General features: G+C 36.7%; 2 protein-coding genes across 5 annotated transcripts in view; one reads left to right on the plus strand and one right to left on the minus strand.

Annotated features, from left to right (window-relative positions):
* Positions 1 to 24,013, minus strand: part of LOC134663056 (solute carrier family 12 member 6) — a 443,704-nt gene that overhangs the window by 246,133 nt on the left and 173,558 nt on the right. The gene's annotated exons all lie outside the window — the stretch shown is intronic.
* LOC134647436 (monocarboxylate transporter 1-like) lies at positions 12,521 to 17,412 on the plus strand. The gene is made up of 9 exons (XM_063501784.1): positions 12,521 to 12,641; positions 13,792 to 13,934; positions 14,232 to 14,334; positions 14,808 to 14,972; positions 15,250 to 15,367; positions 15,711 to 15,858; positions 16,283 to 16,430; positions 16,708 to 16,899; positions 17,252 to 17,412. Exons 1-9 carry the CDS (start codon positions 12,527 to 12,529, stop codon positions 17,410 to 17,412), a joined length of 1,293 nt encoding a protein of 430 aa, XP_063357854.1. The 5' UTR covers positions 12,521 to 12,526.

A 24,013-nucleotide genomic window follows, 5' to 3' on the forward strand; every position in this document is an offset into this window, starting at 1 on the left:
AGAAATATTATTGTTTATTGCGCCACAAATGAAAACAATTTCAAACACAAATTTACTATGTACATAAAGATAGCAACAGGCGGTCTTATTAGGTGGGCAGCGATCTATTCCAGCTCATAGATCAGATGATAGTAATTAGTTTGATTTGTAACTTGTATGTGCTTATTTACCTCATTTTACGAAATATATAAACCAACGCAAAACACCCATTATTATGAAAATGGCCCTCTCATCCATAAGCTGTTTTTATCACTGAATTACTCGAATACCCTGCAAGCAATCGTCAACTACGTTTTTAAACAAAACTAACATTCATTTATAATTTTTAACAAAATACTTCTTATCTAAATGGCAAACGGCTGAAAATTTTGTGAAATAATTTAGTTAAGCAGACAGCACTCCTATACATGTGTCGGAGTTTCCAAAATTGCGAAATTTTCACACAGTAAGATCTTGCAACTATCTCTCTACCTACTTCCTACGGGGAATGACTCAAATATCCTTAAATTTTTTGGAAAATTTTCTAAAAATTGCTAACAAATTTCCAACATTTTCGAAACTTTCTGAATCTTGCACCTCTGCAGAGCTCTGTAGGAAAAGGATTCAGAGTTTTAGGTGTATAAAAATATCCGAATAAGAAATATAATAATGGCAATGTATTAAAAGATTGATGAGTAAAAATGTTTAAGTATTTTAACTTAGTCTAGGCATACTAGTTGCTTTGTTAACTGCAGACCTCGCGAACCCAAAAAATGGCTCCGCCATTGAACATTTTGAAAATACAAAAACTGAATTGACAATAAAATCAATGTAAATATCGAAATTGCTCGCCACATTTCTCGAGAATCGGTTGAAATAAGTATCTGACCTGTAAATGAGAACATCTCGTCATTTTTGTCTCTTATACTTTTGGTAATTTTTATTTCTTGACAATAATCAGTATCACATTGTTATTTTTCGTCATATCGAAGTTATTTAGTCGCCTAAATTAATAATCATAATCATAATCATTTATTTGCACATAAAAAGGGTTTTACATAGAGGTGTTATAAAGTTACATTTCCAAGCCTTTACTAAAAATACTATTAATACTATTATTAATACTATTACTATATTTAATAGGTACTATTTTATCTCTAAATTACTGCAGTTTACACTACAAAACATCGTAACGTAGAGATATAATATCAACGCAATACACATCATCGTAAGCCATGTCTTAACTGTCTTAAAGCCTAACAAACATTATTTTATTGCGATTCTCTACAAAATACTGCTTATCTAAAGTCAACGAAAAATTGCCGAAAATGTAGTGAAACAAGAAACAATTTAGTTTAACATACAGCGCACCTAATGATATGTTGTCGGGCAGTCTCCATAAATTGACAGGACAGGGAAATCTCGGAAACTTCTCACTATTTCCTACGGGGAATGAATTTCAAACTTCCTTTACTTGTAGAGAAATTTTCCAAAAATAGTCAAAAACATTCCAATATTTTGGACAATTTCCGAAACTCACACCAGCAGCATGCCCTCAGAAGAATTTGTGATGAAAAAGGGCTATAAGCTAGTGCCGCCTGACGGTGGATTTGGATATGTGATATTGGGTGCTGCCTCTGTGAACTTCGTAAGTGCATTTTGGTGTTAAAAACCTACACAAGCTGCTACGGAATATGTATAGGTTTTAAAGTGTATGGCAAAGTTGCTAGGGTTATATTATTATAAAGATTGTATTTTCATAAGTTTCTGCAACGATACAAATAACACCCACATGGGTGGATTAAGTTAATGGTGGCACAGTACAGTATGTTATAAGAAATTTTGTAAAAATATTGCATAACTAATCGTAACCATTGTTTAAATGTTGAAAGTCGTTCTTGTTCCATTCACATGGAATCGATATTTCAGTTGACGCCAACGATGTTTAACGTATGCTTCGGAATGATATTTAACGATTTCTTCATCAAACTGAAAATGGGCGCCACTGAAATCAACTTGCTGACTGGAGTCAGTGCACTCAGCGTCGCGGCTTCCGGTAAGAATTAAAACATGTTTATATTTAATTTTCAAAATCTTGTTTATATGATTTAAACTTATTTCTATCTTTATTCACACGAATGAAAATTTAAATCAAGTCAGGTCAATATGGGTAAGAGTGGCTGGCCTTTACATTGAGGCCTATTTTGCTACTTGCGTTTAGTGGCAAATGAATGAACTCGCAATAAACACTAATCAATATGTAAACAGGCCCCAATGTGAAGGCCAGCCACTTATCGGTGAGCTACACTTACCCGTATTGACATTACGCTTTGTCTTAAATTCCTATGTATACAACATTAATATGTGCTTTCGCCAAGATGCTATTTTCTATGACGATGAACATTTGAAATATTATGAATCTGTTTCTTTTACATGAACATGCTGACAATAATCGACTTCCGTGTAAATGTGAATCCACACTGCAGTTACCTTTTGTGAGGCAACTGTGCAACACGGTAACAATTGGTAACTTACCTATAGGGTTTGCAATCCGGATCCGAAATGTATGAAATTATCCGGATCTAGATCCGGATCAGCGGATATTCCCATACATTTCGGATCCGTCGTGCAAACCCTACTTACCTAGTTACCTACTGACCCTACTGTAGTACAGTGTTGCTCCACTTGCTCCACTAAAGTTAACTGCGGTGTGGAGGCACCTTTAAAAGTGCTGATATTATTATGTGCTAAAAATAAGGATCACTTTATATTTACACACGGTGGGACCGTTTCAGCGTTTCTGACAGGACCGCTGTTAAAAGTGATGAGCAGACGAATGCTGGCGCTGGTTGGCTCAGTCTTCTTAAACGTGGGCGTGTTCGGGACCATATTCGTCAACTCACTGGCGCAGCTCATCGTGTGTCAGGGATTGCTGCAGGTTCCTTTTTATTTTGTTGACACACACATTAACTTCAGTTTATCTTAGAGATCATATAACAAAACAAGGCACATTTGGTAATTTATGAAGATATAACTCTTTATGTATTTTTTTGAGGTATTTCATTCGGTTGTCATTTGTATTTCAGCATTGCTGGCAATTTCAAAACTGTACGTCGCGCGTCATACCAATTTTGACCAGATTTTTTTTAAGTTAAGAAAGTTACAAAAGTTTTTCAGCTCATATTTTTATATTGAAGCCTAGTTCCCGTACGACTGTTGATACTCGTACTTAGAATTTCACAACATGCTCCATCTATCGGGATAACTTAACAACATTCACAGCAAGTCCGATTACAAGCTCAACATATAACGATGATCCTTTTTTTGCAGTTTTTCGGTTGTGGGTTCCTGTTCAATGTGTCATGTACAATTTTAAACGAATATTTCATGGAAAAACGTTTATTCGCCATGAGCATCGCGCAAACACTGTCAGGTAAATATATTAAATTCTTTTGAGTTTTAGGGTTCAGTTTTGGAGTCAACACAGCCTTCGCGGTTTCGCTATATGTATCTGCAGCTTAGCTCTAATTCTTTGCACTGGAATATTTAAATTTGCATTGATAATGTACCTATCTATCAACAAATTTTATTGAGTAGCCCTATTTGATATCAAATTATAAATCCTTAAAAAAACAATTGGGGAGTTTGAAAACTATTTTAAATTATACGATTTCACAACACCTAAGTAAAAATAGTAGTAAATTATTTGTTACCTCAAAATTAAACAAAAATTGTTAAGTACCTACTATTTATCTAAGTTTATAAATAAACAGTACCTACGTAATTGTTTAATGACGTAACTAAGAAAGACAACATTAATCTCGAAAGTACAAAACTCTAAACTAAACATAGCCGAATTTGCTCGTTTCTGATTAGATTATGTAAGTAGTATTTACGTAAGTAATACCAAACGCATATAAAATTATCCACGTCACCGAGATATTTTGACAAGTGACGTATAGCTTCTCTTCTTAATGAAGGCCAATTCGAATGTACATTTGATATAGAACTCACATCTAAATGATCGCAATCGCAGTTTGGCAAGGAATATAGTTGATAGAAAATTTGAATTAACTATATATACAATTCTACATGTATCAACAACCAATTATCAGCGTCAGCAGCAATGGTGGCGCCCATGGTAGTGTCCTGGTCCATGGCCGCGTACGGGTTCCGCGGGACTCTGGTTGTCATTTCTGCAATTAATCTGCAGACCTTCGTAACCTCAGGGTTGCTGCAGCCAGTAGCTTGGCACATGAAGAAAGAGGCCTTGGAGGATGTACAGGGTGGGTTTCATTTCATATTTTTGGTAAGTATTTGGGTTTTTGGATTTTGTCACAACTATGTTTTAATTTTCTTCGATGTAAATAATGACCTAGAAATCATTCAACGGCGAATCATTACAATTAATGACCGTTCTTTTTTTATATAAGGCATATCTTCCGGCAAACCTATGATTAATTATGTGGAAAACTGTAAGATTTATATACACAATTCGACACTGTACAATAATTTATCACTACACCTTATAAAACATTCCCCCGCCGCGTCTGTATGTCTGTATGTTGGCGACAAACTCAAAAACTACCGTACGGATTTTCATGCGGTTTTCACATGTTAATAGAGTTTGAGAACGGTGTAGGTGTATAATTTGTTAAGGTTTTCTCGTGCGAAGCCGCGAGCCGGGGCGGGTCGCTATATAGCCTATTCATAAAATAGTTCAATCATTAAAAAAATGGTTTTGTCTGATTACAGAGAAAAAGTTACTAATACAGATGGAAATGTCCGTAAGCGATCATAAGAGCAAGGTTCTGAAAACTCCTGTAGTCAAAATAAATGATATTGAAAACGCAGAAGACTTGTTTAATGAAAAGAAAGACGCCAAGCCTTCAACCGCAGATATTGTGATGTAAGTATCTGCATAATATTTACTCTTGTTACATTCAAGAGCCACTGAATAAGGATTATGTTACATATAAAATTCCCTGCATAGTGACCCATTGAATGGTCTTGAGACTCTTGAGCACATTCGTTCAATTCAAATATTATTATGCTATACAAATTTAAGCCTTGTTAGGTCTGTTAGTCTGTAGTAGACCATGTCAGTCTCGCATCGATCTATTCAGCCACCAAAAAAAGATGATGACGATGATGAATGATGAATTTACCAAAAAGTGAAAATAATGTCCAATACAAAAATGACGATAAAGCTAAAGGTATTTATTTAAAAAATATATGAACCATGTTTGTTAAATTAAATTTATCCTTTTAGTACGTGGATAAAGGATTTCGTGGATTGGCCGTTGTTTAAGAAGTTCGCCCTGACGTGCGGTTGCCTCGGGGGACCGGTCGCCATCTTCGTCGACCTCACTTTCTTATTTTTCCTTGCGCAGTATTTATACGGCTTGAAGTGGAATAACGTGAGTATTGTTCAATAAAAGATATGATATCTTTTATTAAACAGGAATGAACGAAACGATTGCAACTGTGTAGAGATAGACCTCCCCAAAGCCCTAAACGCTCATCTAAAGTAATAATGTGTGGCTTTTCATCAGAGAAGCGGTCCTTATGCTTCATTTGTATAAGGATTTTTCCATCCAAAAAGGGTGCTTATGCATCTTTAGACCTTTCTAGAGTCTGTTCTGAAAGAGAAGAGTCGTGGAATTTATTGGGCCCCATACATTCCACGACTCTTCTCTTTCCGCACAGACTCTATTATGGAAAGCCACATGCCTCTTTCCAAACTTTGAATAGCTTAAATTTGTTAAAGATTAAAACAAGGATTATTTAAAGTTCTTTTAGACTTACGAATCTACAATTTGGATGAGTCGTTTGAAGTTCGTACCTGAAACCAAAAATATTTTTTTAAAATATTGTTTCTTGAACTAAAGTTGTTTTTTGGGTATCAAAATGTAGATTCACATCATTCATGATCATTTATCTAGAAATGTAACATTTAAGTATTACCAATACAGTAAAAAGAAATTTATATTTATTCAATTATTTTTTTAATTAACCCCAATCAAAAGAGACTTGAAGGAACTATCATAAAAACCCTCGTTTGACGAAAGAGTTATAGTTTACTGGTAATTTAATTCGCCACTCTTTTGTTTTCAGGAGCAGGTCAAATGGGCATTATCCCTAATAGGTTTCGGAGACATTGCGGGCAGAATCTTCTTTATATTTCTGAGTTCTTGGCTCACCCGACTGGGCAGTCATCCAATATACATCGCAGGATTATTTATTGCTATTGCAACTAAATTAGGTATGTAAGGGTATTTTTTTGTTTTTTTTTTTTACATCAAATAAAGATTATTACTAATATGTATAAAAGAGTTGTAGGCCCCACTATTAATGTCCCATTTTCTTGAGCTTACCAATTTGGCTTAGTCAATTTGTGTAAAAATGTCCTATAATATTTTTATTTATCTATTGCCGGGAACAGGTCTTCTTTTTTTTCTGAAACATGGCTCTGTTGAGTGTAATAATATGTTACTCTTCGAAGGCCGCAAACATATTTCACATAATCTTATTTGTAGAACCATAAGAGCGTGTTAAAGTTGAGCGTATCTTTGCGGCCTTCGAAGAGTAACATATTATTGCAGGTGACTGTAAATTTTCAGTAAGGTACACCGTTATTGGTTCTAGTATAAACGTGTATGAGAGGAAAATGAGGACTACATTTGTATGGAGAAGCCGTCCATCACATCCTCTCAAACTACTGTACTTCCTTTACAAACTCTCTAATAGCTAAGCCTAAATAATAAGCGTATAGTCGATGGAAAACCTGCAGACTACCCAGCACAGAGTTTGTTTAAAAAACATAAAATACTCACCTTACCGTGCATATATATATACTCACGGCATGCATGCATGTAAGATCGAACATAGATATGTATAAATCTAACACTCATGCCCGTGGGTCTCAAATGCGCAGGCGACCCAGGTTACTTGCTCCTAGACGCCGACTCGCCAAATCACGACGGTCACTCAGTATCATGGGGCCAAACATATATAATGCAGTACCCAATGAGATACAAGACTCAAAAACAGATTCGATATTTAAAAAGAAACTTAAGATGTTACTTTTAGATGAAGCTTATTACAGCATCGATGAATTTACTAGTATACGGTAAGATCATTGACCCAGCGCTGTACCTAATATTATGTTATATTATAAATTGTATACACATACCTATAATAAATAAAATGTAAATAGTAATTAAGTAACGAAATGAGGTGTAAATGTATATGTTTCTTTTACCAATAAATTACTGTATCACTGTATCACTAAAGTTACTCTTACAGAAAACCTAATATTGTGTAAAATTAAATTAATTTTTAACAAGCAGAAACGTCTACGAACGATGATACCTACTTATTAATTAATTTTGCGGTCTGCGGCAGTAAAATGTATTGTGTACAACCTTTCCAGGTATGCTATGGATCACGGACTACACATGGACGTTAGCCATCATCACGATCATGGGCGTGTCTCGCTGCATCATCACCGTGCTCTACCCGATGGTCGTCGCAGACTCCGTGGAGCCCGAGCAGTTCCCATCAGCCATGGGAATCAGTATGATGATGTTTGGTATTCTAAGCATCGTCATGGGGCCTGCTGTTGGTAAGGATGACTTTCTTCCTATTCTGAAGTGTACTGACTCTAATAGATAGTACTAAAGTGTCATTCAATGGAACTTGCTAACTATGTAAACAAAAGTCGCTAGTAAAATGACATTTAGAGACAATTTCAATATGGCGGTTTGTTTACATAGGTAGCAAGTTCCATAGAATGACACTTTAGTACAATGTACACTACCCTCCTAACGATAATTGCAATAACTCATATTAAAATGTCATTTAATTGTATACCTACTTTGTTCTCAATGTGTCACACAGGTGTCACACAATTGAATGACATTTCAAAATTAGTTATTGCAGTTATCGTTAGGAGGGCAGTACAGCAAAAGAGCACGAATCACGATATCCCTCCTTAATGTTACGCGCTAATGATAAAACTCACGGCCCGAACTTTAAGATACCTATGTCAAAAAGATAAGAGATGGATCGGATATGTGAGTGTCATAAGTGATTTTCTTCAAACACTCACTTTTGACACCGACATATCTGATCCATATCGTATCTTAAGCAAATTTTGACATATCTTAAAGTTCGAATCAGGCTGTCACTCATACTAAACTCATTTATTTATAATATAATTACATATTACACGTCAAAATTGAAATTAAATTATATAAAATTAATAATTAAATTACATAGACACAGATGTCAAATTTTGTACACATGTTTCGAGAAAATCATAAGGTTAGAAACCACATTTTAACGCTCAGTGATTGCTTCCGCCTAACGTTAAACATAAAATAAAAATTTGGGTATTTTTTAACAGTTTTGTTACTAATAACAGTAATAACATAAAGTAACAGGGCATGCTATGCGTTGGGGCGCTTAGCGAGAACCGCCGGCACGTGCGCGGTGCGCGAGTGCTATTACGCGACTATGCACTCACTCCTCACCTATGGCGTGGAGTTATGGGCCCGCGCATCGGACTGGAATCGCGTGTTTGTTATGCAGAAGCGTGCCGTCCGCATTATGGCCGGTAAACCAGCAGATGCGCCAGCACGAGACCTTTTCCGGGAGCTCAACATATTGCCCCTGCCCTGCCTTTACCTATACCAAGTAGCGTCGTTTACACACGAAAATTTAAATAAGTTCAAACTCAAGAGAACAAATGATAACTACCACCTCCGTAGCAATGAGCATAAAAACAGACTGATCGCCGAACCGCACAGACTCGCTAAGTCCCAGCGATCCGTATACTGCGCGGGACCGTCTGTTTATAATCGCGTACCCGAAAGTATCAGAAACGCAGCTACCACCGCGGGCTTTAAGTATAGATTAAAAACGTGGCTCATGAGCGAAGTGTTCTATGATTATGGAGAATACTTTAACCTACCTATAATGACATAAATAATATTATTGTTAATGTTAGTTTTATAATTTGAATTCTTGTAATGAATTAATATTTAAAATCAATAATTACCTATACAATTTGTAATTTTATAATAGTAATTTACAAACCATAATGTACAGAATGTACCCACTATCCCGATGACTTGTAACCTTTTGTTATTAATAAAACTATCCGGTGGCGAATGCACTAGTCCCAAAACGCACTATTAGTCAATACACTCTAATTTCGAAAGCCCCTCTTCTCATAAGAAACTAGGCCCAAAATACCATATTTCCAAAAAGGCTCATTCTCGATTTACACGAGAACCATTGAGAACTAGTCCCAAAATACACCTTTCCCAAAATACCCCAAATTGTGTTCACCTGTGCGTGGCGTAATACTTTATTCTCATAATGCGTAGGTCTCAAAACACTCTAGTTCCAAAATACCCTATTTTTTTGGAATGTCTCTTTATGACTGCTTTCAGCCGTAATCATTACCCGTTTGATGCCTAAAATATTTTTTTCAAAAATAGGATTTATTTAATTATTATTTTGAGCTATACAGGGTGTAATCGTTAAGTGTTGCTCGGCGATAGTTCCGTAAATATAGCAGATATCAGAAAATTTCAAATTGATATCGAAAGTGCATATAGTGAAAGTGAAGGGCAATATACACACGAGTGTTTTAATGCCTGTGTTGATAAAGCAGTGTATGGAACTATCATAATTAGGTGGGCGAGAAACTACCCTCATTTATGGCATTATTGGCATTATTTATCTTAATTTTCTGATATCTGCTATATTTACGGAACTATCGCCGAGCAACACTTAACGATTACACCCTGTATAGCTCAAAATAATAATTAAATAAATCCTATTTTTGAAAAAAATATTTTAGGCATCAAACGGGTAATGATTACGGCTGAAAGCAGTCACAAAGAGACATTCCAAAAAAATAGGGTATTTTGGAACTAGAGTGTTTTGAGACCTACGCATTATGAGAATAAAGTATTACGCCACGCACAGGTGAACACAATTTGGGGTATTTTGGGAAAGGTGTATTTTGGGACTAGTTCTCAATGGTTCTCGTGTAAATCGAGAATGAGCCTTTTTGGAAATATGGTATTTTGGGCCTAGTTTCTTATGAGAAGAGGGGCTTTCGAAATTAGAGTGTATTGACTAATAGTGCGTTTTGGGACTAGTGCATTCGCCACCGGATAGGTATTTGTATTTGTAACCTGTACCTACAGTCAACGTAAAAATTTGCCTAACAATGACATAGCTAATTATTTTCCACAGGGGCAATCCGCGACGCGACGAACGACTACACGATCATGTTCCTGATTATGATTGCCTTCCTGGTAGTTATCGTCGTGGCTTGGATCATCGAGTTAGTGCGTGGAATACGGAAGATGTGAAGTATAGAGGGGACAAAATACATTGAGTTGATCTGAAAGTGTTGTTTTATTTAAGGGTCGCTGCCCGAATAGTAATAGCGAGCAGCTAGTATGAATTTTATTCACATGGTGACAAATGAAATGTAAGTAGGTACTTAACTATTTTATGTTTTGCTTTTGTTTTAAATTGTGACGTAAAGTAGGTAATTCAGTGCACGTTACTGAAAAAAAAAAAAGCTATCACAATTTTTTTCTTTTCCTGCAATCAATAATGGAATATCAATAGGTGATATGATCAAAGTCAAAGTCAAATGATTTATTTGTAAACATAGGGTAACAGTGGTGATACAAAAAGTAAGTATGTGAGAACGCCATGTTTCGCCGACAGGCATACAAATTTGAGATTAGGTATACAATACACATGATGCCATATATATATATATATATATATATTTAGCCTTATCTTGAATATAATAGTTTTGTTAACATATTGAGTTTAGATTTTCTGTACGTAGTCGCTTTTCTTCTACAAATCGAGAAAACGCTGAGATCGGCTACGAGCGCAGCGCTACGAAAACGTTGGCAGTGAATGCGTTAACAGGGCATGACTAAGCCTACATTCTGGTTGTCTAAATCTCATTCAAAATTAATAGGAATTCGATTTGATTATCAGAAAAAAAGCGCTGGTGGCCTAGCGGTAAGAGCGTGCGACTTGCAATCCGGAGGTCGCGGGTTCGAATCCCGGCTCGTACCAATGAGTTTTTCGGAACTTATGTACGAAATATCATTTGATATTTACCAGTCGCTTTTCGGTGAAGGAAAACATCGTGAGGAAACCGGACTAATCCCGACACGGGCCTAGTTTACCCTCTGGGTTGGAAGGTCAGATGGCAGTCGCTTTCGTAAAAACTAGTGCCCACGCCAATTACTGGGATTAGTTGCCAAGCGGACCCCAGGCTCCCATGAGCCGTGGCAAAATGCCGGGACAACGCGAGGAAGATGATGATGATTTGATTATCAGAACATTTCACTTAAAAATACAATTATATGATTTTATAAGTATTTGATTAGACAAAAAGGATGTGCAGACCAATCAATGCAATACGAATAAGTACGTAAATTGGTATCAGAGAATTGAGTGGCCACCATGAGTTTGCATTTGACATTTACGCTATCGACGCCGTCGCTATTAGCGTACCTAAACGTGAAGTGTCAACTCATGGTAGCCGTACAAGCCCCCATTACTTTTGCGACGTGACACTGAATGAACATAAAATGTTTTACGAGTATATTTAACGTACTCCTTTACCTTGAAAGTGCCTTGAAATTATTGATACATAAATTCATTATGCGGTGAAATGCAAGAGTCAATGAAACGGTTCAATATTGAAGAATAACTGAATATAATATTTGTTTTGGGATGGAGGGTAACAAAATTGATAATAATAAGAAAAAACAGTACAAAATAGTGCCTCCAGATGGAGGCTGGGCCTATATGGTATGGATCTCTGCAATTATAAATTTTGTAAGTAAACATTATTTTATTCACTTTCACAATTAAACGTTTCACAGTTAGGTACGTATCATTGATCCTTACATTGAACTATACTAATTGCCAAATTTCGAGTCACACTCCTTTTCATTCAGTAATATCTTAATATGTTTATTTATTTATTTTACTTGGAGATCCAACCAACAGTTGTGATATTAACATAAAGATTATAGTAGATACAGGAACTCACGGGTAGTGACATAATACTAAACTATACAGGGTGCTTCCTGTAACAGGAGCAACAAATTAAACTGTAGGCTGTACTCCTTAAACTCACCAACATCTGTTCAGCAACTTTTGAAAATAACTCATGTTTTAATTTTTATTTGCACTTTAAAGTTTATTCTAAGATGCAATGTATTGCAAATTTTGTTATGTTTAAAGCGTGACAAGCAACGTCAAACACACTGATGTCAGCGTACATTGAAGGCAATATTTATTTTGTATGAAAAAGAGGAAGTCTAAAAAATTCATCATTTTAAAAAATTGCTGAACAAATGTTGGTCAGTTTGAGGAGTACAGCCTTTAGTTTAATTTATTGCTCCTGTTACAGGAAGCACCCGGTATATATTGAATACACTTTTGAATCTGTTAATAATGTTCTTTCCAGTCGGTGACAACGATGTTTATTCCTAGCATAGGCATGATATTCAACAGTTTCTATATACAACTGGGAATGAGCTCCACCGATATACAAGTGCACAACGGCGTGAACTCCATATCTATCGCTGTTGGAGGTACGCAAACTAGTTTAACACATAATAAACCATTGAATAATCAATCTACAACCTTTTACTACTATACCTAGGTACTTGAACACTCTCTTCTTCTTGGTCCTGGCTTTTATCCCATTTTACTTGGGGTCAGCCCTCCTAGTAGTTCTGCGCCACATCACACGGTTGTGGGTACCGTGGTACCTATCCATCACCTAGGTACTTGAACACTAAAATAAAATTATAGTTTCACTGGTTCAAATATATTAGTTGTTGGCGCATTTATAAGGTTTAATATTTGAAGTCAGTTTTTCTTTTTCTTTCTTTTCTGACGTGTGTTGAAGCCGTGGTAGCCGAGTGGATCACTTTCAATCCGGAGGTCGTGGGTTCGAAACTTGTGTACAAAAACACATTCAGATATTTACCACTAGCTTTTCGGTGAAGGAAAACGTAGTGAGGAAACCTACATACATTTACGAAGTACGACGTACGGGAATACCTACGACTTTAATTTCGAAATGGCAATGTATTTAATTATTGTATAATTTTCTTGACATTTCGTTCTATTTTATTGACTCCTTTTAATTGATTTCTTATTGTAATTGTGCATGTTTAAGATAAAATATAGATATTGACGATGCTAAAGCGATCCAACATATCCTACTCGTACTTGAATAAATATAAAAACCGGCCAAGTGCGAGTTGGACTCGCGCATGGAGGGTTCCGCACCATCAACAAAAAATAGAGCAAAACAAGCAAAAAAACAAGCAAAAAAACGGTCACCCATCCAAGTACTGACCACGCCCGACGTTGCTTAACTTCGGTCAAAAATCACGTTTGTTGTATGGGAGCCCCACTTAAATCTTTATTTTATTCTGTTTTTAGTAGCGGCAACAGAAATACATCATCTGTGAAAATTTCAACTGTCTAGCTATCATGGTTCGTGAGATACAGCCTGGTGACAGACGGACGGACGGACGGACGGACGGACGGACGGACGGATGGACGGACGGACGGACAGCGGAGTCTTAGTAATAGGGTCCCGTTTTTACCCTTTGGGTACGGGACCCTAAAAAAGAAGAAATTCATAGGTTTATTTTTACTCCTATAGCCCAAGCCCGCTTGAGATGGTCTGTGTCCAGCAGTGGGATGTATAGGTATAGTTTTTTTCAGGTTTCTTGTCAGGACCATTGATGAAGGTTGTTAGTTTACGAAAATTATCATTTTTCGGCGCGACGTCTGCGACTCTGGGTGTGTTTGGAGTAGTTTTCGTCAACTCATACGCCATGTTCATTTTGTGTCAAGGTATACTTATGGTAAGTACCATAATATACAGTAGTCGCTAAGTATAGCTAAGGGTCGAAAATACCTTTTTATTTTCTAACAGACAGGACCGGACAGGTCACTGAGTCAAAATAGTTATTTTCTAGGCGATCAACATATTTAGTACCTTCTCAAAGCAATACTTACATATCGGGATTTTATTAATATTCTTGCAGTTTTATATATTTAGTATTAGCAGCTCATGGCTCTGTGCATGGGTATGGCACATCATAATTATATTCTCCAGATAAATAGATGATTGGCCAATTTTTTAGCTTCATTTTTTGCAGGGTACAGGAACCGGCGTGCTGTACAACGTGGCTTGTACCGCGATAAACGATTACTTTCTGGAGAAGCGGTTCATGATGACAAGTCTCGCTCAGGCTATTTCTGGTAACTAACGGCAACACTAACTGACCATTGGTCGCCCTTATGTCGTTACAATAAGATTCACAAATAGCTAACTGTGTCAAAGATGATGATATCAATAATTCAATTTTAGTGTTTCAAAAACCCTGTACACTCCTATATTCTCCTCTCTACTTTACTCCTATTGTTTATAATTATTTTCCATTGACGTAGTATTAAGTATGTAAATATATAGGTACCTATCTCTTTTGACTCGAGATCTACATCAACCCGTTTCTTTTTTGCGGGAGAACATAGTCGATCGCCACTTGCTTACTCCCTGCCTAACGGCTCGGCCAAGACATTGAACGACTTGCTACGGCGGCAGCGAAAACCATAGGAGGGAACGAAAGGTCCGATCGCTGTGACTCGCTCCCACATGTGGTAATCGCCGCCGTCGCAAGTCGCTGAATGTCGTGGCCGAGCCGTAAACGATGTTACACGATCATTTTTTCCAGCCATAGCAGCTATCGTAGCTCCATTAGCCATTCACTGGACGGCCGAGAACTACGGGTACCGAGCCACGATCATACTTATGGCTGGCGTGTACCTACAAACATTAGTTGGTTCCGCGTTGCAACAGCCAGTGAAATGGCATTTGAAGAGGGTGCCTGTCAGTCCTGGTAAATAATTTCTCCTTTCTAGGCAGCCGTAGAAACCATAATTATAATTTGCATTATTTGATATCTAAATTTATTTAACAATGCAATAATTTTGGGCATTTGACAGATTTTTAGAGAACGAAACCTTTTTTTTTTTTAACGTTTCGAGGATCCTCAGCCGTTTGAAATTATTGTAGTATATTCGTGTCTCACGGGAGTTGTAAAGTTACACAGACATTCCTTTCTGCTCTTCTAAATTCTACAGTCATTTTAACAATAGCTAATCTTTGTGTTTCAGAAACTGAAAAGCTATTGAATGAGAAAAATAACTGCGAGGTAGAAACTAACATGGAACCATTCCATGTTACAGAGATAAATATTGACCGGATAGCAACAGCGAAAAACGACGGTGTTCTGCAAGTATATTCATAACATTATTGTAGATGGAAAGATGTGAGAAAAACTCGAAACTATTCCTATACCTTGACGGAAAAACTTTTCGTGAGCCTACTTAATTGAATAAAGAATATTTTAAATCTTCTCGAACCTTGACATGGTTGAACATTATTACGAGTAACATAAACTTTAACAGTTCGATTTCAAAGTTTTTTTCTGAAGTACCTACAACACGGTGAAATTCAGCCTTTTATACATTTATTAGGTAGGTTTTTGGTTTAATCAGAAGAGTTAAAAAAACAGCGTTACGTACCCGATACATTTCTGCCCAAAATTTTGAAATAGGTATATTCTTACTTACAGAGAGTATATCAAAGATGTGTTCGACTGGCCATTCCTAAAACAGTTCCTGCGAACCTGCGCGTGCGTCGGTGCGCCGCTCGGGCTCATTTCCGATGTCATGTTCACCCTGTTCGTACCTCAAGCGCTCTATGCGAGGGATTGGAAAGAAGTAAGTGAATGAGTTATTTTTTTTTATCATCAGTGTAACTACACTGGAGAATTCTTCACCTTAAGCCAAGAGCATAATAATATATATAATTATAATGTGACGAAATTGGCTTTGGCTGACAATTGGTATACAGACGCGTATCCTCACTCCGTTCATGTGATGTAGAAGTCAAAAAAGAAGGCAATTAGGTACACTACAATCATAATCACATAGATTGTCAAATTTGCGACAACAACCAGTCTGCAGTTGCAGAAAGTGGCAGTTTTCAATCAAACTGAAATCCTGTTGTACCTACAGTACCTATAATCATTTGTTATTAAAAACGTGGATCCTGATGGTATACATTTTTCAGTAAACATTTATTTTGTCGTCTCGTATTCTTTTCACAAAAATTCAAATTTAAGAGATTACATATAATTTTCAGGGTGAAGTAGCGTGGGCATTAGCACTGTTAAGTTTCGGAGATATTTCAACAAGGATATTATTAATAGTGGCGAGCGCTTGGTTGAAGAAAATAGGCAACAATATTATTTTCATATTCGGGATGGGGTTGGACGTAGCATTGAAATTCGGTAAGATTTGCTTTTAAAATTTTCATATTTGGATGTACTAGTGAAAAGGGCTAGACATCGGTATAAAGAAAGTGGATTGTAGGCTCTATTGATCTTATTTACTAGAACACCGGTCACTACCAATTAAGCTACCGAGGCTTACCAAATTACGGCAAAATATCTCCATCATATCGTTGGCTAAAATAATAAACCCCTTAATTTGTCCTTATACTATGAAAGGTACTAAGATTGCATGTATAAAAGGTAGGTTTTTGAAATATAGCATTTCTTATTTCAGTCTTCCTCTGGTTCCCACACCCAACCGTGGCTTACATGACCCTGACCTTGACTGGTTGTTCCCGCTGTCTCCTCATCGTTCTGTTCTCACTGGTCATCTCCGACGCTGTCCCACCGGAGAAGTACGGGATAGCATTTGGCGTGTCAGTTCTGATGTATGGCACGTTTGGTATGACCCTAGGTCCAGCTATAGGTAAGACGATCTACGCGATCCATCTACCATTTCATATTCACCGCTCAGATGGTTGGCAGTCCTCAACTGTTTTCTCCAAAAACTTCTTGCCTCCCACAACTACTCGTAAATAAATATTATAGGACATGTTTACACAATTTGAGTAAGACCCACAGCAAGCTCAAGAAGGCTTGTGTGTTGTGGGTAGGTACGCAGATACCGATATTTAGAGGGAATATACAAATACATAAATGACCTATGACTCAGGAATAAAATATCTGTAGCCATTACACAAATAAGTAAATGTCCTTACCGGGATTCGAACCTATATAGGCATTGTTCGAATCGAGCCGATTATTTATTTAATTTTCAGGTGCAGTACGAGACGCTACAGGAAACTACGCTTCAATGTTCTACCTGCTCATCGGTGTCATGTCTGTAGTCACTGTAGCTTGGTGCATCGAGCTCTACCGCGGGAAAAACTCAGTGAACAAATCATCATCGCTATCACAACCACCCAGAGATGTTCATTAACTGCAGAAGGATGATAATATTTTTGATTTATTTAAGCCATTTAATTCCTCCCTATTTTTATTTTTTTTTGTCGAATGTTCTCGCCTGATATTATGAATGTTATCGCCTTTGGTGGATATAGTTTCCTATTCTTTACAATATTAAACGCAGTTTCACCGTATGTCCTAAAAGATCTACCTACCAGCCAGCCAATGTTACGTTCTTGCCATTTTGGCTACGGAACCCTAAAAACCTGCAAATCGTAGGAAGGTGACTCCTCATACAACATCAAAAACGCGCTGACACAGCACACAAAACTGGGCCAAACATTGTAAACATTCGGGTATCGCACAAGGGTCTACCGTTTCGCCAATAATGTTATTCCAACCTACTTCTACCTCCGACCTTCCTTGTTGGAAACCTTCCGCTCGGTATCTTCCATTGTGAACAAACATGCTCAAACTCGTCTGTCAACAAACGTTGAATAAAACAACTTTAAATGCAGCGTAGATAAAGTAGAAAGTTATCAGTCTAGAGTTGACTTATTTATTGGAGGTCTGATTTAATGTATTTCAACTTAGTGGAATCTTTTTATAGAATGGCTGGTAAATGTATTTATTATGTACCTATCTTATACATACTAAACCGTTTTAATTTCCGGACCGATCCGACCTTCAAGAAAAGAGCGTACTCCCATCTTATAGTCCGGAAACGCACTTTACAACCCCTTGGGTATCCAAGGGTGACGGTAATCGCTTACCATTAGGCGATTCACTTGCTGCCTCCTTTTTTACGATATTATAAAAAAAGATGAAAAGTAAGGCACACCCGCCATCTAGGGTTTATTGATTTTGTTATTACTAGAGAGTAAGAGTAAGATTTAAATTACTAGAGATTACATTAAAATTTCTGCTTCGTGGAATCAACATAGAAACAGACAGCAACAACACGTTTATTACGGCAAATCAAGTGAACTTCTGAATGACCCCCAAACTTAAGCAAAGCTTGTACAAACACACACTAGGCTAGGAGGCCCTAAATATGGCATAAGATTCACATTAGCCCAACACCTGGCGTATGCCTCCTTTAACTACAGGTCCTGTAGTTCAAGGAGGCATAGGCCAGAGACTCTGGCCCAGAGTGTATAAAGTATTAAATCCTGGTAATAATTATAATTAATTAACTCTTTAAGTAGACGTTCCCCCCAGCAAGGGAAAACTACTTAAGTTGTCAAGTTTTGACCTCTCAAATGAAGAAGATATCGTATCGTACATCAGCATATTAACTGACCATTCGTAGCCTCTATGTCGTCGCAGTGAGGATTAAACTGATTAGTAAATTCCGCCAACGATAGTCATAACAATAACATATTTATCTAACCAACAATGAACTTTATGTACTTTACAATAAGGTTTAAGAAATGTCAGTTAACAGTGTTGACGGTACGCAGCAGCGTGCAGAATTAATTAAGGTAATTAACGAGTGATGTCGCTCAAGTGTCACACTCACAAACAATAATAGCATTGTTGTCGTGACCTGAGGGAGATAAGAGCCACTTTCTTACTATCACAAACACTATTAGGTACTAGGAATTGACGCTAGTGTACCCTATATTGACATCCCGTTCCGTATGAAATCTTCCTCGTCTGAATAAAGGCTGTCCCTAGCCATTGGACAAAGCCCAATTGTACATATGCATTAGGGTATTTATAGCCAATATACCTACAAAGTATCCTAACAATCGGTGTAGCGGTTACGAAGAATTTAACAAATTACGATTTATTACTTTGGAGCAGCCTGTATGTGTTAGTACTTAGTAGGCTCAGGTATGTAATAAATAGTATGAAACCTCCTTCGACTTTTTTGATTATCCTTTTTATTTATGACACTAATAAGATTTCTGACTTTTGACACATTTTCGAACAAATTACCAAAAGCACTGCCAATTATTGATACAGTATGTTTCTTTTTGTTGTCGATTATTGGAATACAATTGTTAAATTATTTTTTATCTTTCGTTATAATTAAAAAAAATATTAACGTTAGAGCCTTCCTGAGAAGTAATGTTCTCCTTCCTTAATCCTTCGTGTGATGATGATGATGTATATTCATAAAAATCGGTGCACACCGGATGCGTGTGCGTAATAGACGTGCACGCGTACGTCACGCAAGCGGTGTGCCGTCTCACGTAAAGATCCGTATATTACAACGGGCACTTGCACGTCCGCACACACGCACACGGTATGCACTGTGTGATAAAACCAGCAACTGAAGTACAGTCCAGAGGAGTGACATCGTGTTTTAATAAAATCGTTGGTATAAATAGTAATGTGACTATTTAAACACGCAACTCACAATATTTACATAATATAAATAATTTGATTTGTTCTTAATTGTATGACTCAGCAATCCGTTATGTTAACAATTCTCGTATGGCACCTGAACTTTATTCCCATTGTTTAAAAGTTAAAAGTTAATTAAAAAATAGGGTTTCGCAATATCATGACATGGTACAAAAAGCTCCTATCTATTACATTTCAACCACAAATAAATGGTAAAATTAAATAACACGTGGTATGTCTAATAATCAATTTCATTAAAATTCTTATTATACCTATTTCATAATTTTTTTTGATAGTTATGTATTTATTTCATAAAAACACTTAAAATAAAACCCTATAAATAAAAAAAATTCTGGCTGCATTGTCTTGCTGGATGGCAATGCTGATCCGCTGGGCAAAATATTGGCCAGCCCTCTGGTCACCAGAAGCCTCTATAAGGCGTTTTGACAGCTCCTTATAGAGGCTACGCGCGCTAGGTCCCCATGGTCCAAGGGTTTCCACCCCAAACGCCGCAAATATGCTCTACTATTTCGTAATAGGTGATGATGGGTGCCATTTACACTATACTAAAACGATGTACCTACTTAAGATCAAGAAAACTTTAGTTAAAACCTGCCTACCCAGCTTACGTCAGTGTTTTAAATTACCTACCTATATAACTAATACATTAAATTTAATATGTACATTGACGTAAAATGGGCCAATTAATTTATAATAAGTAATATAAACAAAAATTCAATAAACAAGTTTTATAAACAGAATCCCTATAGATTAATTTAAATATAAAACATTGAGAGCGTCATTGCAACTGAGACACATGATGACAGTGACTTCTTAGAGAGACTTGGAGATTAATGATAGTTTCATTTTGAAAACGGAAGGTTTCAAAATCCATACAAATATATGAGAGGTTATATATATTTATGTTTATAAGTACAATGTACTTATGGACAAATTTAGATAAAGGAACACAAAAAAGGTTTAATTACTGAATTACAGCACCTAAAGTAATTTCAAAATTGGTAATGAAATTTTTATTTTCGTTCCTCTAAATTTCGACACGGGTTTCGAAATATCGCGCTAACTTGCGACAATCGCGTATTCGCGTTGTATTAGGACAGGACGACCCCTAAGATCAGTGTTTTAATACTATTCGGGCAGGTCAGTAAACGAACAAGATAAAGTGAAACGGAAGGAAAGGTAAATTATACAGCTATTAAGCAAATGGCTTGTTCATTAGATAAGTTCTTTCGAGAATTATTCTCACTACGTTAACATGCCTTCTTTATTACATCTAAATTATGAAATAGATTGTCATATAACAAGAAAATATTACCAAAACCTGGAAGATTTTTGTGTCCAAAGCTTTTGCATTCGAGTAGCTTTAATTGTCAGCCCAAAAATGTTTATATTCAAATAAACAAAAAATCTAAAAACAAATCGATGCTTTTGTAACACATATTTTCTCAAACGGACATGCGGAAACCCAAATATTTAAACAACTTGCCTAGTTTCTAATGCTCTATAATTACTTTTAGATAAAAGTTGTTTTTATGTATCTTAAGGAAAAAAAATTAAAAATATCATGAAACACGCATCAAGTGTTTACCTTAATTACTAACCAAATATTGTGAAAGTCAGTATAAAAAGTTAGTGGATTCATGGAATAGATAAAAATGATATTAAGCCTATAATCTATGACGAAAATAGAAAAAATATCAGAAACTACGTCTTAGGCAATTGCAGATATGTTTATTACTGTACCTACATCTTCATAGTTTAATGATTTATGAATTTATAAGGACCAATAAATTAAATAGTGGAATAGGTCAAAATTGTGTCATCAAATCTTTCCCCAAATTAGACAAATGTCATAAAAAGTGTAGTTTATTGTCGCTGATAATAATTGTGAATGACTTGCACACCTCAGTACAGTACGGATATGATGGTCGTTCTTGTCTACGTGACAGCGTGATAAAACGGTGTCCGTCACTTTCTTTCCCACGGTGTTAAACAGTGACAGTTATTTTATCACGTGGATAAAGATGGATAAAACTATCCATAATAGGCTGGCTGGTGTTGTTATCTTGAAGCCGATTCTGATTAAATCTAAATGAATATGGCTCTATAAATAATAATGTAACACCATTGTCCACCATATTTAATGCCAAATAAATAATTAAGTTTCTATTTATATTTCATTTTTTAAAGTTTTGATCTTGTTACTTGACCTTGAAATTGACACGATTATTTTTGCATCATCTCAAATCGCGTTTTCTTATAGTGTTCTGAACGGGAACACCCAAATATTCCGAAATATGTTTTTCCGACTTTCATAACCTCGATTTTCATAATCCCGATTTTTTGTATGTCCGAAATATCGAAATTACGACTTTGAAAACCACGAAAGAAGAAAATCACGACTGTGTTATTTTCGAATACTTAAAATCCGATTTTCATATGGACGAAAGCTTAAAGTTCCGATTTAGAAAAAATCCGAAAATATTTTTTCCGAATTTGTCTATTCCGAAAAATCATTGACCGATCGGAAATAAAGTAATTCGGTATTGAGAAATTCGATCTTTTGTAAACTCGGAATAATGAAATTCGTGATTTTCAAAATAAGACTTAAACGCACTTTTTTAAGTCTAACTAACCAAAATCCGAATCGGAGCACCCCACTATCCACGTGGTCTTGTCTGTCCTACCCCTAGAGTGTATGTAAAAAGCCGGAGGCGCGGAGGGGAAGCAGCTCTCGCCCGCCGTAGCAAAGCGCAGAGCATAATGTGAGCCGAAGCGGCGGAGGCGAGCATTAGTGCCTGCGCTTTGCTACGCAAGGGCGAAGAGGCTGCTATGCCCGTAGCGCCCAACAAAAAAACTGTTGCCAGAAAAGTGGCTTAGGTTAGGTTAGAACTGCAACCCCACGAAAACAAACTGTTGCCAGAAAAGTGGGTTAGGTTAGATTAGAACTGCGACCTCACGAAAACAAACGGTTGCCAGAAAAGTGGGTTAGGTTAGGTTAAAACTGCGTCCCCCAAGAAAACGAACTGTTGTCTGAAAAGTGGGTTAGGTTAGAACTGCAACCCCCAAGAAAACGAACTGTTGCCAGAAAAGTGGGCTAGGTTAGGGTAGAACTGCAACCCCACGAAAACAAACTGTTGCCTGAAAGTTGGGTTAGGTTTGGTTAGAACTGCGACCCCCAAGAAAATGAACTATTGCCAGAAAAGTGGGTTAGGTTAGGTTAGAACTGCGACCTCACGAAAACAAACTGTTGCCAGAAAAGTGGGTTAGGTTAGGTTAAAACTGCGTCCCCCAAGAAAACGAACTGTTGTCTGAAAAGTGGGTTAGGTTAGGTTAGCCAATACGTACGGAAGTACGAGCAAAATGCACGCGCGGCTGACATGAGTTAGATATCATTTTTGTTGTCAAAATATAAGTCTGATGTGGCCTCAAACTTGAAATGAGCTCTGATAGGTTTTTTGTGAGCCGTGTCATGGGGATTTTCGAGAAGCTAATATTTAGTATTCACAAAGTTCGGCAAGTGTCGGCAACGCATAATGTTCCTTATGGGTGAGGCGACTCGTCTGCTCATTTGCCAGCTAATACATAAAATGGCTTCTTTACCTTTTGTAACTAAGAACATCTTCATAAACACTCTATCACAGGAAAACGTTTGGACTATAATTAATTGGCTAATCAGTATTTGTAAAACGCCGCAAAAAAGTTTTCCTGCCGATACCCTAATTGACCATTTTTAATGACAATTAATAACAACGAGTGTCATTACAGTTGCATTGCAACGCAAAGGTTTTAATTAGCTTCTTTGTTAATTTGTTACATTGTTATCTGGGTGTTCGTGAGCAAACAAACCTGTAGCGATCGACTATTGCACAAAATAAAGTTTAACATGTAACAGTCAGTTATAATTTAGGGTGTGCTCAAAGGTACTGAAATTCCCGACTTTTGCCGTCAAATTACTTTAATACCTAATTTTCTAATCGAAACTTTCCTTATGCACATGGACAATAAGGACCCTTCTCTGTTGGAAAGCCACAAATTATCCATTTGACCCTTTGACTGCCAAAAACATTCATAGACGCGCACGCTCGTATGTATATGTTACGGGTAATGTAATGTTAGAAGGTTAATTAAACTTAAGTTTACCTGCGTACACCTATTTAGTACTCGTAATAATTACCCGAGCCTTTTGGGTAAATTTAAACAACATTAATCCGTATTCGGAGTTTACCCGTACACATCTAGGTTTACCCAACACTGGC

Source organism: Cydia amplana, chromosome 4, assembly GCF_948474715.1.
Source record: "Cydia amplana chromosome 4, ilCydAmpl1.1, whole genome shotgun sequence".
Classification (NCBI taxonomy): Eukaryota; Metazoa; Arthropoda; class Insecta; order Lepidoptera; family Tortricidae; genus Cydia; species Cydia amplana.